The 16,762-nt window shown below is 38.9% G+C and overlaps 1 protein-coding gene across 6 annotated transcripts in view; it reads left to right on the top strand.

The window, feature by feature from the left end:
* Positions 1-16,762, top strand: part of pde1cb (phosphodiesterase 1C, calmodulin-dependent b) — a 117,944-nt gene that overhangs the window by 81,219 nt on the left and 19,963 nt on the right. For all 6 annotated transcript variants that reach the window (XM_080907780.1, XM_080907779.1, XM_080907781.1 and 3 more), the window contains 6 exons: positions 8,298-8,411; positions 11,270-11,452; positions 13,425-13,491; positions 13,717-13,833; positions 14,125-14,265; positions 16,105-16,205. In XM_080907780.1, coding sequence (XP_080763906.1) covers positions 8,298-8,411; positions 11,270-11,452; positions 13,425-13,491; positions 13,717-13,833; positions 14,125-14,265; positions 16,105-16,205 — 723 coding nt within the window. The remainder of the gene's footprint in view (positions 1-8,297; positions 8,412-11,269; positions 11,453-13,424; positions 13,492-13,716; positions 13,834-14,124; positions 14,266-16,104; positions 16,206-16,762) is intronic.

Below are 16,762 nucleotides of genomic sequence, written 5' to 3'. Positions count from 1 at the left end.
CAATTTTGAGAAGTTTCTTAATCCCATACGGGAATTATAAAAGCCTTAAAGAGCTGTTTGAAATGTGGCATGATGGAACCACAGTATTTAATATCAGTGAAAGCACCAGACATCAGATGTCATAGGCTTAAAGAAACCAGGTATCATCTGTCATTTGTTCAGGAGATTCAAAACTTTGTCACTTATTCTGGAAGCCCTCATTCTGCTTTTATGAAGTTAAAGGTGTGATAAATGTAAGGGTGCACTTGCCTTTTTCCAACATTACTAATCTATCTCTTTCTCTCTCCATATACATATAAAAGGCCATATTCTTGGGCTAGACCTACTCTCTATTTATCCTTATGATAATATCCTCTCACCTGTTCAAGTTTTTACTTTTAATCTGAAGTGTCACTGCTGCATAGCATATGGGCTTTTTAGTAATTAGCATATTTTTCATAGTGAAAGCATCTGGATCTTAAACAATTTTAGTGATTAGTTGACAGATTAGTCATTTGCCATGCAAAAATGCTGTCAAAGAAGAAAAAAGGGGAACAGGAACACATTTGTCTACTATTCCTCCATCTGAAGGAATACTTTATCATCACTATTAGAATTTTTTGACATTTCAATCAATGTTTAATAATAGCCGGTAATGAAAATAATAATGTTCAGCCTAACCACATTCCCATAGTTCTGCACTCACCAGACAGTTTATTAGGTACACCGTGTAAGTACTGGTTTGAATCCCCTTTCACCTTCAGAACTGCCTTAATCCTTTGTGCCATAGATATAACAAGGTGGCATTCCTCAGAAATTCTGGTTCATAATGACATGATAGCATCACACAGTTGCTACACTTCAGTTGGTGCTAAGGGGCTCAAAATATGACAAGAAAATAGCTTCCACATCATTACACCACTACCAGCCTGAGCAGTTGATACAAGGCAGGATGGATCAATGTTGTCATGATTTTTATGTTACAGCAGAAGTCAAGCCTCATCTGGAGACTTCAGTGTTTTTCCAATATTCTGGTGTCCAGTACTGGCGAGTCTCAGTTTCCTGCTCTTTTTATTTTATTTATTTAACCTTTATTTAACCAGGAATGTCCCGTTGAGATCAAAAACCTCTTTTTCAAGAGAGTCCTGGCCAAGAGGCAGCACATTTCCAAACAAATACATACGAACAAACAAAGTTAAAAAATTACACAAAACAATTACACATTATTGAGGCAGTCTGTAGGCCTTTGAGTTTAGTTTTAAAAACATTTAAAGACAACAGTTCAGTCAGTTTCCAGTCTTTCTGTAACAGGTTCCACGAAAAAGGCGCAGAGTGGACAAAGGCTTTCTTACCCAACTCTGTGCGGATAAGGGGAACAGACAGCAGCAGCTGATCATTTGAACGCAAGGAGTAAGAACCACTATTTGTCCTTGTGACCAAAGTACAAATATAAGGAGGCAGCAATCCTAGCATAGCTTTGTAAATAAAAGTGTACCAATGCCCCTGTCTTCTAATGGCCAAAGAAGGCCATTTTACTCTTAAGTACAAGTCACAGTGATGGGTCAGATATCTACAGTTGGTAATAAACCTCAAGGAAGCATGATACATCGTGTCCAACATTAGAAGACATGAAGAAGAAGATAAGATAAGATAACCTTTATTAGTCCCACACGTGGGAAATTTGTTTTGTCACAGCAGGAAGTGGACAGTGCAAAAGTTATGAGGCAAAAATTAGAATACAATAAGAATAAATACAGTACACAACTGTACAGAATAGAATAAAATAAAATACTATATACAGTAGAATAAAATAAAATAAATATACAATAAGATAAAAATAGAATACAAATACAAATACTATATACAACTGAGTAAAAATACAACGATGACAGAAAGGATTATTGCACTTAGTATTATTGCATATGTATGGATGTGTGTGCTTGATCAGTTAAAGTCTTTATTATGGAGTCTGACAGCAGTGGGGAGGAAAGACCTGCGAAATCTCTCCGTCCCACACCGTGGGTGCCACAGTCTCCCACTGAAGGAGCTGCTCAGTGCTGTCACAGTCTGCTGCAAGAAGCGTTCATATACAGAATGTCACCATAATCTAACACAGATAAAAAGGTTGCAGTGACAAGACGTTTTTTTTACTGCAAAAGAAAAGCACTGTTTATTACGGAAGAAAAAACTGAGAGTTGCACTTGGTGTTGTCTTCTGCTGCTCTAGCCCATCTGTTTCACGGTTCAACATGTTGTCTTGTCTGCATAGCTTAGCTATAAGAAGCAGTTGTCTGAGTCACTGTTTCCTACATATCAGGCAACAATTTCAGTAGTATAGTAAGAAGCCACACTGCAACAACCATGCCACACGCAAAGTTACTTAAATCACCTTTCTTACACATTCTGATAGACCATTTGAACTTCAGCATTGACTAGCACTGTAGATACAGGGAGCGCAGAATTATTAGGCAAGTTGTATTTTTGAGGAATAATTTTATTATTGAACAACAACCATGTTCTCAATGAACCCAAAAAACTCATTAATATCAAAGCTGAATGTTTTTGGAAGTAGTTTTTAGTTTGTTTTTAGTTTTAGCTATTTTAGGGGGATATCTGTGTGTGCAGGTGACTATTACTGTGCATAATTATTAGGCAACTTAACAAAAAACAAATATATACCCATTTCAATTATTTATTTTTACCAGTGAAACCAATATAACATGTCCACATTCACAAATATACATTTCTGACATTCAAAAACAAAACAAAAACAAATCAGCGACCAATATAGCCACCTTTCTTTGCAAGGACACTCAAAAGCCTGCCATCCATGGATTCTGTCAGTGTTTTGATCTGTTCACCGTCAACATTGCGTGCAGCAGCAACCACAGCCTCCCAGACACTGTTCAGAGAGGTGTACTGTTTTCCCTCCTTGTAAATCTCACATTTGATGATGGACCACAGGTTCTCAATGGGGTTCAGATCAGGTGAACAAGGTGGCCATGTCATTAGTTTTTCTTCTTTTATACCCTTTCTTGCCAGCCACGCTGTGGAGTACTTGGACGCGTGTGATGGAGCATTGTCCTGCATGAAAATCATGTTTTTCTTGAAGGATGCAGACTTCTTCCTGTACCACTGCTTGAAGAAGGTGTCTTCCAGAAACTGGCAGTAGGACTGGGAGTTGAGCTTGACTCCATCCTCAACCCGAAAAGGCCCCACAAGCTCATCTTTGATGATACCAGCCCAAACCAGTACTCCACCTCCACCTTGCTGGCGTCTGAGTCGGACTGGATCTCTCTGCCCTTTACCAATCCAGCCACGGGCCCATCCATCTGGCCCATCAAGACTCACTCTCATTTCATCAGTCCATAAAACCTTAGAAAAATCAGTCTTGAGATATTTCTTGGCCCAGTCTTGACGTTTCAGCTTGTGTGTCTTGTTCAGTGGTGGTCGTCTTTCAGCCTTTCTTACCTTGGCCATGTCTCTGAGTATTGCACACCTTGTGTTTTTGGGCACTCCAGTGATGTTGCAGCTCTGAAATATGGCCAAACTGGTGGCAAGTGGCATCTTGGCAGCTGCACGCTTGACTTTTCTCAGTTCATGGGCAGTTATTTTGCGCCTTGGTTTTTCCACACGCTTCTTGCGACCCTGTTGACTATTTTGAATGAAACGCTTGATTGTTCGATGATCACGCTTCAGAAGCTTTGCAATTTTGAGACTGCTGCATCCCTCTGCAAGATATCTCACTATTTTTGACTTTTCTGAGCCTGTCAAGTCCTTCTTTTGACCCATTTTGCCAAAGGAAAGGACGTTGCCTAATAATTATGCACACCTGATATCATTAGACCACGCCCCTTCTCATTACAGAGATGCACATCACCTAATATGCTTAATTGGTAGTAGGCTTTCGAGCCTATACAGCTTGGAGTAAGACAACATGCATGAAGAGGATGATGTGGACAAAATACTCATTTGCCTAATAATTTTGCACTCCCTGTAGTCTTTAAAACAGACCAGTCTGATTTTTAGTCTTTTCTTTTATATTTATATATATTTTTTAATTTTAAAAGATTTATCCTTGTGGTCCAATTTGACTGGATTACAGAAGATAGTGCCCCTTTATTTCCTGTAATGAAAGCATATTTTTGATCTGAGATAAAGCCATTCTGTTGGTGATAATAAAAGGAAGTGAGGAAATTAGTTCAGTGCCTCACCACTAAGTGTTCAGCCATAACAAATGACATGGCTGTCAGTCCACCACCCGACCAGCTTTTTCTCTGGCTTAAATGGGATTTTTCTGTTGGCTCTGTGCCCACGAGTTACTTTGGGTCTGACCTATGCTATTAACCCCGCATGTTGCCTCCCTTGGTAGTGACAGCAGGTGAAATGAGCCAATTTTATTGTGCTTGGCAGAGACATTAATTTATAGAACGTTCTGACACTGAGGTCATCATCACGAGCCTTTCTTTCTGTCTCTTCAAATCACGTTTTAATAGTGTGCAGACTTGTCAAAGTGAATTTTGAATAGTTGTGTGTGATTTTCACCGTTGTTCTGCATCCCACAATGCAGAAAATGTTTCTTCTTTCATCTCAACACAAAACAGAAATCATTATCACTACAAAGCCCTCCTGGATGCTTATTATCTAGTTTCTTTTTTCTTTTTTATTGAACAAAAGAAAATTCAGCGGACATTTAATTTAGTCTGTTTTCGAAAAGAAGAAAATCTATGACAATCATTCTACACCAAACAACCTATACTGCTCGAAAAAGTTCAAATAAAAACTTAGATTTAGTTCACTGAACCTGCAAAGTTGGAAAACTTTTTAGTAATGCATTGCTACCATTTCTATTATTCTTTCTAAGCCTCACCAATGGCATATTTTCAGTGGGAATTGTTACAAATTGTAAAACGCTCAGCAACAGTTTCAGGTTATAAATCATTCTTTGAGGTTCTTGAATGGGAAGTATAAACTCCAACCCAATCTGGTAGAAAAATAAGTGTTGTTGAAGCTCATGTTGAATCACAAAAATGTTCAAATTTATCTCCGAGGGCAAAACTTAAAACTGACATTTATAATTTACAGTAGAGTTTGGGTAATTTGCTGGTTCTGTGAATGTATTAGAAGTGTAGAAACATTTTCAAGGAACAAGGGTTTTTCCTTTTTTAATTTTTTTTATTTTTGTACCCAAACACTTCCAGTACTTGTTCCAATGTCACTGAACATTGACTTTTCAGATAAGCGCAGCATGCCAGCACTACAGCAATAACAGATGTGAAGTCAGAGCAAATGACCAACAGGAGAAAACTGAACATTGTATTGGGAATTATAGTCTGACAGTGAGATTTGTTCAAGGCGGTAGGGTGTTTTCTCTGTTCTTGTGTATTAGCAGGGAGACTCACTGGCACACAGCTGTTCTTAATAACCATCATTACTTCCATCCAAATCAAATGTGCTGTGATTCTAGAGCTGCATCTTATCCTTCATCCATTCATGTCTCCCTGATTCTTAAAATAGCTGCCAGCACCTTAAGATAAACATAGTAGTTGCTGGTTGACCTTGTTCATACAACATTTTATATAATCACATGCTTTAAGTTTTTGTCTTTTTCTTTAATTATTTTTTTTGGATAGCTGCATGACCCAAGGTACGATAATATACTTTTACCACGTGGTCCAGACTATCTCAACATATGTCCATCACCTGTGGAGATCGGAGATTGCATAGCACTACAATAAATCTTTCTTGGTTCTTGGCCCAAAAGTTATTTTATATGTGTATATATTAGATTGTTAAAATGTAGATTTTCACTAAGGCATCTTCAAGCTACTTCATGCAGGTGGTCATGGCTGATTTCATCTTCCATTGTACTATTATTTTTTTGGTTTAAAGCCTGTAAAATGTATTTTATTCCCATACCTAAAGCAGCACTTTGTGCTTAATGCTACTAAGATTAGGAAAATGAATAATGGTTCAGATTTTGCTCTGTTTGCATAATGTTGCAACCTCACATGAGAGAAGGAACCAGGAGACAGAGATTTCAGCTTCTATTTGCAATTCTTGCTTTCTGTGCACACAGGAACAGTGACCAGGGGTCACAAACTCCAACACTAGTCTCCGGCTACGTCCACACTAATGCGTTTTCATTTGAAAAAGCATAGTTTTCTCTCCGTTTTTGCCTCCCGTCCACATGGCGTTTTCGCTTATGGAAAACGCAGTGTTTTGAAAACGCTCTCGAAATCGCATACATTTGAAAACTGTGCTTTCGCGTTGCAGTGTGGATAGCGAACACAGAGACTTTCTAAAACGATGACGCATGTTAGTCATATGATGCAGTCATGTGACCAATTAAACTAAGATAGCAAGAGGGCAGTTGTTATAAAGCAGTTGTTCTGTTTGTATATCAGTCTGTACATGCTCCAGATAGCTTTTCTTCAAATTCTTTCATTCTCACTCCCTTTGGCAACTTTGTACTTTTGTGTTACTCGCAGCAACAACTCCACCTCATTGTTAGTCCGTTTAAATAACTCCATGCTTTTCCTCGACATTCTGCCGCAATGTTTCAAAGAGCCGGAAAGTAATAAAGCGGCAGACAGAAATGATGCAGGCCGAATCTTGTTGCGTTTCACGCATGCACAGGACTGGAGCGCAAGCGTTTTCGGCCGTTTCAATGTGGACGCGCAACTCTGTGAAAACGACTGAAAACGCTAGTGTGGATGCGGAGCGTTTTCAGACGAAAACGCCGTTTTCAAATCTATCCGGGCTAGTGTGGACGTAGCCTCCATCATCGGTAGCCAAGCTCAACACAACCCTAAGCTGTGAAAACACTGGCGATCACATAAATGAACAATAACAACATGGGACCAAACACAACATAACAGCAATGACTTATAGCCTTGTAACTTAACATACTAACATAAATACTCTCACAAATCTTTTGCCAATCAAGCTGATTTTGATGTTTCTGTACAGCAAAGTGTGTGTTACTGGCCTTGCTGTCAGGTATACATGTTGAAATGCATGCTCTCTCTCTCTTTCTCTGTGAAAACGTCTTTCAGTGGTCTAAAGGAAACCAAAATGGTGGAGATGCATTTTCACAGAAACATTTTGGAGTCTTTGCTTGGTAAAATTTGCTACTGCTGTCAGGGAATGTAATCAATGAGTGCATCGAAACGCTCCTATTCCCCCATCGCTCTGCTTAATAATTCAACAACAAGCGTAGCCTCTCTGGGCTTTCACTGTGAAAGGTAAAGCATGACCTCCAGCACAGCAGCAGGTGGTGCACACACTGGTTACTCTGTGCAAGAATGGAAGATGGAACTTGCTTTTCTCTTTAATTCTATTATTGGACTTGAGGGTTTGAGGATATTACACTCTGCACATGGGTCTATAGTCACATGTATTACTTAATAATAGAGCATAATAGAATCTGAACTATCTAAGAAAAACATGCGACTCTAACCTAGTTTTGCAGGCATGAAAATTTTTTTTTTTAAAAGACTTGGTGTCAAAAGCCACGTATTGGGAGCACTTGGAACAGCAATATTAGAGCTGCTTTATTTAAAATAGCCAACTGTCAAAACACAGTGTGCACACATCAAAGATGTGCAATTTTTAGAACGGTGAGACCTTTCAAACAGCAGACAGTGTCTCTCGTCAGAGCAGAAAAAAGCACAGGTGAAACTAATAATGTTAACAATTGTTCAGTTCCAATTAAGTGTCCCAGTAGTGACCCAGCATGTAAAATAACAACCATCTGTAGCTCACGAATATAAGAAATGCAGTCATTATTGCTTTTTACCCGTGTTTGACTAGAATGTCTCTTGTGAAAATGCCCCACTGGATGGTATTATACCTATACAAATCATTTGGACAGGACATGATATTTTCAAGGAAGTTTTAATGGAAAAGTATAGAAAAGAGAAAAGCTATCTAACGCTATTCTAGCCCAACTTCTCTCATCCCAGTCTGAAAAGGACAGGAGGGTGAATCTCATCTTGTAAGTTTGAGAATTTAGTTTTATCTGGTTCTCTGCTGCTGTACTGCTGTTCAGTCACTTTGTGTGGGCGGACAAACCCGCGTCTCCAAAAAAACACAGTTAAATCTAGCTTATAGGTCAAGCTGTATTTTGTTTGTGGTCTATTGCTGCCTACTTTGCAATTTGTACTGCAAATACGGGTTTGTTTTGGCACTGGCACACACACACACAAGGAACACAACCCAGATGAGGTTAATCCAATATCATTTACGATAGTTTATCATGTCATATGTCATGGGTGTAATCCCATTTGTTAAATGACTTTTGGATCTCTGTTTTAGATTACGATGTCTGGTAAAGCAACTGGAGAGAGGAGAGGCTTCACTTACTGACCTCAAGAAAAACCTTGAGTATGCGGCGTCTGTGCTGGAATCTGTTTACATCGAGGAAACAAGGTAAGAAAATGTTGGAAGTTGCTTTAAAATGGTTAATTTATCAAGAAATGGTCCATTTATCAAGAAAACCCTGCAGCTCTAAGGCCAGAATTTGCTGAAGTGGAAACTGGCTTAAGTAATCTGGCATCAGTGCTACAGTAAAGATTATAGAATAATTCATATGTCATGATTTTAATTAGTTTTTATGACTCTAAATAGAATTTACAGACCAGAACTTGAAATACTGGTTTAATTTTCTACCCTGTGCTAGAATGTCTGACAAGTAACTTACATACAGCCACTGGTATAATAACTAATCACAGAAAAGCAGCCCCCACATTGCCTCACAACATAACAACTAATCACACAGATCATCTCTCCAGCTGATTCAGTCTAGCTCAGCCGTAGCTTCCTGCTGGCTGTATGTTAGCAAATTCTAAATCTCCTTCTTTGCTGGCAGCTGGAAAAAATAACCTTTAAGCTAGCTACCTAAAAGAAACTAAAACCTGTGGGGGGCATCTTTACATGTAGGAGTTTGATCATTATTATATTGGTGCTTGCCTTCCTGTAGACCAAAACAAGATTTTTCCAGTGGAGTTTTGCATCAATGCATCCTGGGCTCAGTGCCACCAGAGACAGGTGTGACTGGGTTAAAGAAATATAAAGAAGCCAGAATGATTTCCTCCTGTACCAGAATGAAAATGTGTGCTGCCAGACCAGCACTGACACAGCAATTTGGAGACACGTTTGGCTGGCTGTGTGAAACAGGTTCTCTGCTAGTGTGCTCATGCTACACAGCAACAGAAGATTGGTTGTTTTCATTGGCTTAACCTTAGCCATGTAAATAAACTGCCATCATTAAAATACATCATAACAATGTGGACATCTACGTCTGCCTCAGCAACATCTGTTCTACCATAGATAACACCTCGTCTCGACACTGCAACTCCCTCTCTGTTCTCCTCTTTCTTTTATGGCATATTAACAATCTGATAATGCTGCTATGTTATAATGCAGGATATTGTAATAAATTGTAAGCAGTAAATATTTGGAGACAACTGGAAAGATTCAGAACATCAGTTCTGATAATCATCCTGATACTATAAAAGGCTGATCAATGCTTTTCAGATTTTTCATACTTTTCGGATCAGATTCTTACAAGCAACACATTTTTATAACATCCATTCATTCATTTTCTCATGTGTATCCAGTTCAGGGTCATAGTGAGGCTGGAGTCTATCACATAAAACGTGGGGCACATAAACTACCCAGAAGTAGATAAGTTGTTAATGTTTGCTGCACCTCAGCTTAATGGAACATTAAAATATTGTTACTACTGTTAATTAATGATAGTTAGCTCGTTAATTAATGATGAGAACAACAAGCCCTCCTCATTTGTTTCTTCAAGGCAAGTGAAGGCATTTACACACAGATGTGGATTTCTCATCATCATTTTCTCAATAACAACAAATGTTTTTACAGGAAAGGGATGTTAATAAATGGACTGATTGCAATTTCTTGGCCAACAACTACAATTTCTGATGTTTTTCTAAGTATGACCTCCTGATACAATTTTCTTTTCCAATTATAGTTTCTTTTTATAGGACATTTAACCGACAGCATGTATAGTCAAAAATAAAAATTTCTGTAATACAGTCACCAGTCCAGGCTGGATGATTGGTGGATCTTACCTGAAGGACCAGGGAATCCTCTGAAGTTTAGGGGTAAAAGATAAAGCCCTCAGCCACAACAAGGTAATAAGCCACTTAGGGATCAATAATAATGATCCAACTATATAATAGTTGGATCATAAGCCTGGTCTTCCATAAGACCAGGCTTATGGAATTATGAAAACCTCTCATCATCTAGATATCAGAGTCATTTTACATACTCAATATTTTTGCATTTCACACTTTCAAGTGGTAGCCAGATCTTTTTCTCAGAGGTTGACATAGCTGCTGATTGGCCAAGCATCAATATCAGATAGACAAAGGGATGGTACAAGTTTGCTTTTTTACCTTAAATGACCTGCATTACCTTCAACGTGAGAAATTTACTCTTCATCAATGTATAAATACATGTACTTCACTTACCACTGAAGTTTTCTGTGACAAACATGGGCAAGGGGTATATACATTTAATAAGTGGTCTTTAAATTTCAAAAGAACAAAATACAAATAATTTCTGTTCTGCTGCCCCTCTGGCCAAGTTTAAAAATAGAAAATTACTTGGGTAAAGTCATAGAATCATTGGTGTCACTGCACAGTTTAACATTTATTATTAGGAAATATAGTAGGTCAGTATATTTCAAAAGTCCAGTGGAGGTCCAAAATCTGAGATACGACCAGGCTTATGGAATTTTGAAAACCTCTCATCATCTAGATCCAGTCAGATTAGGGTCAGCAATGGCAGCGCCACCCTAGGATGGAGGATGATGAACTATCCAGTGCAGAATCCATGTAGCGCCATAAAACCTATGTTGTGAATGCTTTCTCCCCCCCACCCCCCTCTCCATCTCTCTCTCACTCTCTCTGCCATGCGAGCATGTATTTAGTTCAGAGGGTTTGCAGGCTTTGCTCTTGATCCCTCATACATGTCAACACAACAGGGTGGCTGTGGAGAATTATAAATTGGATTGGTATTCTGCGTCCCGGTGTTTCAAGAGGCCTGGGTTGTTTTGATCTTACATAAGAGGCAATATTATTTGATGGACAGCATTAGGATTTGAGTTCTATCCTTTGTGAATGTAAATGTGCAATAAACAATAAATATTTTAGTAAATCTTTGGTCTCTGCATCTTCCTTTTTTGTACCTTTATTTCTGTCTTGCACTACTACTACTACCACTACTAATAATAATAATGATGTGGTTTCTTCCAGGCGCTTGGTGGACACAGAAGATGAACTCAGTGACATTCAGTCCGAGTCGGTGCCTTCAGAAGTGCGAGACTGGCTGGCCTCCACCTTTACCCGACAGATGGGCCTGATGCTAAGACGTAACGAGGAAAAACCTCGCTTCCGAAGCATCGTCCACGCCGTTCAGGCTGGAATATTTGTTGAGAGGTAGAATTTGTTTGTGTCGCACAAAAACACTTCCACGATCACATCCGAGCCTGGAGCCATCATCCCTAAATAATTCATGGCCTATCACCTTTTATTTCCCCCCTTGCCAATCTATTATTGGTGCATCCAAATCAGTGTCACGACTTGAAGCAGTTCAATCAGCGTCTTTAGTTTGGCCTTGCATAACAAATGGATAGAAGACATGGTGTTCTAAAGCTGTTTTGTTTGCTTTTGTTTGTTAAAGTAGTTCAAAGTTTTGTGTAATTTAATGAGGAATAGTAAATAACTGAGTTATGCAGAGGCTCGAAACTTATTTTAAGTCACCCATTTTATTGCACATGCTGTTTGCTTTTGTTTGTGTCTGGATAGATGATATGTTGATGTGTAAATTTGATATGACATAAGTCTTTTTAGATGAATCATGAAAAACATTTGAAGGCAATAAGGCAAATACTAAAATGCAGTAATAGAACTTTCTTTTGTACATAATTTAAGAGTAGTTATTAAAGCTGGGGGTTGGCAACATGTTTTTGGCACTACTAGACAAAAAGATCAATAATAACCTTTCAGCATATAGTAATTCAAGTGGTCTGGAAGGGAACTAGTGCCTCTCCTCTGGTCATTGTTTACAATCTTTAGATAATCAAATCATGACAGGAGACTTTGACCGCAGGTCTTTTTACTCTAGTTCAGATGAAGACGTATGAGGTGTCTAAAAAGCAAAAAAGACTTTATAGTGAGAGGCAGGGGTGCAGGTTAAGTAGAATCCTTTACCGAGGGAAATAGTAGTTCTTTGTAGCCAAAAAAATAGTTTGAGACTTTACTTTTGGCAGGTGTAAAGCTCATATATAAGAGGCTCTTAGAATAGATAAGCAAAAGCTGGAGGAGGAGGGTTGTCTGTTTTTAGGTTTTTCTTTATTTACATCTGTTGGTGCTTTAATAAATACTTAGGTATACAGCAGAGGGAGGAAGGATTCAAAGCAGTAAAGGTGAGAGAGGCAAACCGTTTGGCATATTTATTATTCAATTACTATATATATACATATGTAAATAATATATTTTTTCTGTCTTGCAATGTAAATCTCTGGTATATTATTGCTGATAGGTGATGAAGTTCTTACTTAAGACTGCCTTATCTGAACGTGTGAGCACCAAACTGAATGAGAGCGACTGACAAGTAGGAGAGAGAGGAAATAATTCAAAATTTAAAGCCACACTCTTTGGTTAAAATTTCAATCTGCTGGAAATGTGTGTGCATCCTCGGAACGCTGGCTCTCTCACCTGAGTCAACAATACATCATCAGTTCCTTGGCAAGCCTGGCTAAGCACAGTCATTCGGAGAGCTGCATACAGCTCTAGGCTGTGCTTTATCACACAGTAACATGCAACATGTATTTGTTTAAATCAGTAAGCCTCTAACATGTGAGTTATAATCTTTCTTAATCTGTTTTACAGTGAAGCCATATTGGAAAATGGAGGATTAAAGTGAAAATGTGGAACAGCGCGGTGCACTCTGAGCTGTCCACTATCTGTATAGATATCTGCCGTTCATTACAACTATTGTGATGCTAAATTTGAATCTCTAGCATCTGTTCTTATTCCACTAAATTGCGAGATGCTGAGCACCACACACTAATTTTGTAGCCATCCAACTGAATCTAATGACTCGTTGGTCTCATGGGGAATTATGTAGCTTGTGTTGCAGCTTGCAATGAAGTAAAACCATATTTTATCCTCATATGTGAGGATAAAGCTTTTGCATGTAAAAAAAAAAAGAAAAAAGAAAAAAAGACTAGCTTGCAAAGCATTTACCTCTTCTCAACCTAACCTGTCTAATATAGCTTCACAGTGAGTTGTGCATATTTGAAGCTTTAGGGAAACCAGCAGGCTGTGGTTTGGGGTTGGTGTAGTAACCTCTGCTGTTTGCACTCAGCAGTGCTTTTCATTTGATGTTTTTATCTCGTTCAAACAGGATGTACCGGCGTACCTCCAATATGGTGGGACTCAGCTACCCGGCCTCTGTCATATCTGTGCTTAAGGTATTAACGTGCGCACTCACATTCAAAAAGAAACATACGCATAAGGAAAAGTTACTTGGTGCACACATACACGCTGTGAAAATCGACATACTCTGAAATATTTATATGAAGTGGACTTTTGGCACCGTTTGTTTGTGTTGTGTGTTTTCCTTTTGTGTTGGTAGAGGATGAATAAGTTGTTTGACAAGGATGGTGTCATTATTTAAATGTTTCTCCTTCATACAGAATGTTGACAAGTGGTCGTTTGATGTCTTCGCTCTGAATGAGGCCAGTGGAGACCACGCACTTAAATTCATATTCTACGAGCTGCTCACAAGATATGATCTCATTAGTCGTTTCAAGGTAAAGCCACAAGGAAATAATGTACCACCTGAAACTGATATGTGGTGGTTTATGCCATTAAAACAAGAAAAACTATTCAGTATGAGTAAGAATCTTCACTGTTCCTTATTTGATGGATGTGGGCACACTCTCCTCTCCACCTTAGAATAAGATTATCTCACTAAATTTTAATCATTATATGAAGGGGGCTGGCCACATTTCATCTCAACTGATAGTACATCATTCAAGTCACCAGATATCTTGGAGAAGGGTTTCCTGTTTACATTTTCTTGTTGTTTTGTCTAATGTCAGATCCCAATCTCTGCGGTGGTGTCATTTGTTGAGGCCCTTGAGGTCGGATACAGCAAACATAAAAACCCCTACCACAACCTGGTTCATGCTGCTGATGTCACACAGACTGTGCACTACTTGCTACTCAAGACTGGCATGGTGGTGAGTAAAACATGGACAAGTTAGGTAACATAATGTTATACACATACATACAGTAACCTGCTAAAAAGAAACAAGCAAAAAAAAAAACCCCAAAAAAACTGTTGACCATCTTGGTTTAGTTCCAAGAAAGCAGGCTCACGGGATCGAAGCTTAGTCTGTGAAAGTGAGGGGATTTTATCCACATGGTATTCAGAACATCTCTGTCAGCCTAATTGCAGCTTTGCTTGACATTCAGCTTTTAAATATGGCTTTTTTTAGCCTGAAGAATCCATGAACCATCTTTTTAGACAAAAAAATAAACAAGAGCCAAAATTAATTCTAGGAAGGTTGAAAACATCTAAGGAATAGGCACCGAATATAAAATAAAATATTACCTCTTGCCTTTTTTTCCTGGGTATATCATTGCTGCTCCATAGATTTTGCTGCTTTTGCTCTTTTTACTATCAGGTGACCTATTTCACTTCTTTGCACCGAGGTGACTTTAGGGCGTTTCTGATGCAGCATTTATTCAAAAAAGGAATAAAAAACACTAGCCTGAGTTCAAAGTCCCTAACCAGCCGGCTGCCCCCGCTTCCACTGTTTTTATTTAATCACCTTAATAAGGTGGCTGCGACAGCTGTCGACATGGTATGTTTCTCTGGGCAGTGCCTTGCGGAGAAAACCACATTACTGCTAGAACCACAGGCTCCTTGGAGAGCAGGTGAGGGACATCTATCATTTTGCAGGCCCTCCAGACTCCATTAAATCAACAATCAACAGGTCATTCATAAAGCAGACCCATGAGGAAATACAGTGAGTGGTGGATCAGCCATCATGCATCCACCCTGTTTTTAATGACTCCTCCACCCCCCACTGTTGATTAGTCACCAATATCGACTGGGCTTCCTGAGCTAAATCCCCACTCTGTGTATGTGAGGGCACTCAGATGCATGCACATCTTAGAGGGGAAAAAGCCCTGATTACAGTGTGCTGATTACAGATTAGATTTTAGATTTTATAGATGAAACTAATGATTGATTCACTGAAAAAAAATCCGCAAATCCACCAATAATATTAACTAATTATATATTGAAGAGTTGTTATCGATCTTCCTCACTGACATCTTGGCCAGAAATGAAATAAGATTATCTCAAACTATTCCTGCAACAGTGTGCTGCTGCACTGACATTATCTTCTTTGCTGTAATCATGAATCGCACATCAAACAGCTACAACATGCCCCAAAAACACACATAGGAAGGTGTGATGTGTAGTCTCACCTTGTGACACTAAACTTATAGTAAACTTAAAAAAGAGACTTGTGGGGTTTTTTTTGTAATATTTGGTGACATATGTGGAACAAAGCAGATTGACAGACCGTCACAGAGAAACTGAAACCAGAAGTGATGAAGTGAGAGTTTAAAATGCAATTTTCAATAGAGCTTGTCTTATCTGAAGTTTTCTTTTTTGCTTTTCTAACCTTTTCCTCTATCTCCTTCTTCCCATTTGTTTCCTTTCATCCCTGACGGTAATGTATTTCTCATGCCGCATACTTCTCTGGATCTTTTATATCACTTTTCGCCTCTACATTTTTATGGCTTGGTGTGCTATTCCCTGCGTCTCTCTTTTTTCAATTCACTTGCTTCTCATCTCTCTTCTCTAATTTTTGTCCATTCTGTTCATTACTTTCCCCACCTCCTTTTCCTGTCAATGTCTGTCTTTTCCATGTCGTTACCTCTTCTCCTGAACACCGTTCCCTCTTATATATCCGTCTTAATGCCCTCCTCATCATCATCCTTACCTCACCCCTCCTTTTCCCTCGCTCCCTTGTCCTCCTCTTTTCTTCTTCTTTTGCCTCCAGCATTGGTTGACTGAGCTTGAGATCTTTGCCATGATCTTTGCGGCGGCAGTGCATGACTACGAGCACACGGGGACCACAAACAACTTCCACATTCAGACAAGGTAATGGATCATTAAATCATAAATGCATGGCACTGACTCGCCCGATCAATGTTTTCATTTGCAGCAAGAGGGCTTTACAATCACACTGTGATCGCCTGCAGTGCAGTAATAACACTGGGGCTGGTTGGGAGTCCAGATGAACTCCAAAACTCATCCTCTTGATATAAAAAAATCTGTTCTACAAAACAAGGAATTGCTCAGCATTTTTCACTCTTGTCAACTTGAAAGAAAAACATTTACCATCATTTGGAAAAAAAAGGAAAAACAATTCACAGGACTCTATATACAGCTATGAAAAACTAAGTATACCATTACAGCTTCTATAGGACTTAAGATAAGTAGCTGATAGGTGCTGATAATAAAATGCATTTGATTAATTGATCATCAGCAACTGTGACCATCTCTGTAAAAGCAGAAGTTTTGGCAGCTTACAGGTCTAAAGCATTTAGGTGTTTGTTAACAACATGTTACAATCTTCTGAGTAGTGGATGCCCCAGCAAATTAACCCCAAGGTCAGACCTTGCAGTGCTAAGAGAAATTTTGAAACCCCAAGACAA

The sequence above is a fragment of the Rhamphochromis sp. 'chilingali' genome (genome assembly GCF_963969265.1).
Source record: "Rhamphochromis sp. 'chilingali' genome assembly, chromosome: 16".
In the NCBI taxonomy this organism is placed as follows: Eukaryota; Metazoa; Chordata; class Actinopteri; order Cichliformes; family Cichlidae; genus Rhamphochromis; species Rhamphochromis sp. 'chilingali'.
The sequence above is the reverse complement of the archived record's forward strand: the minus strand, read 5'-3'. Positions and strand labels throughout refer to the sequence as shown.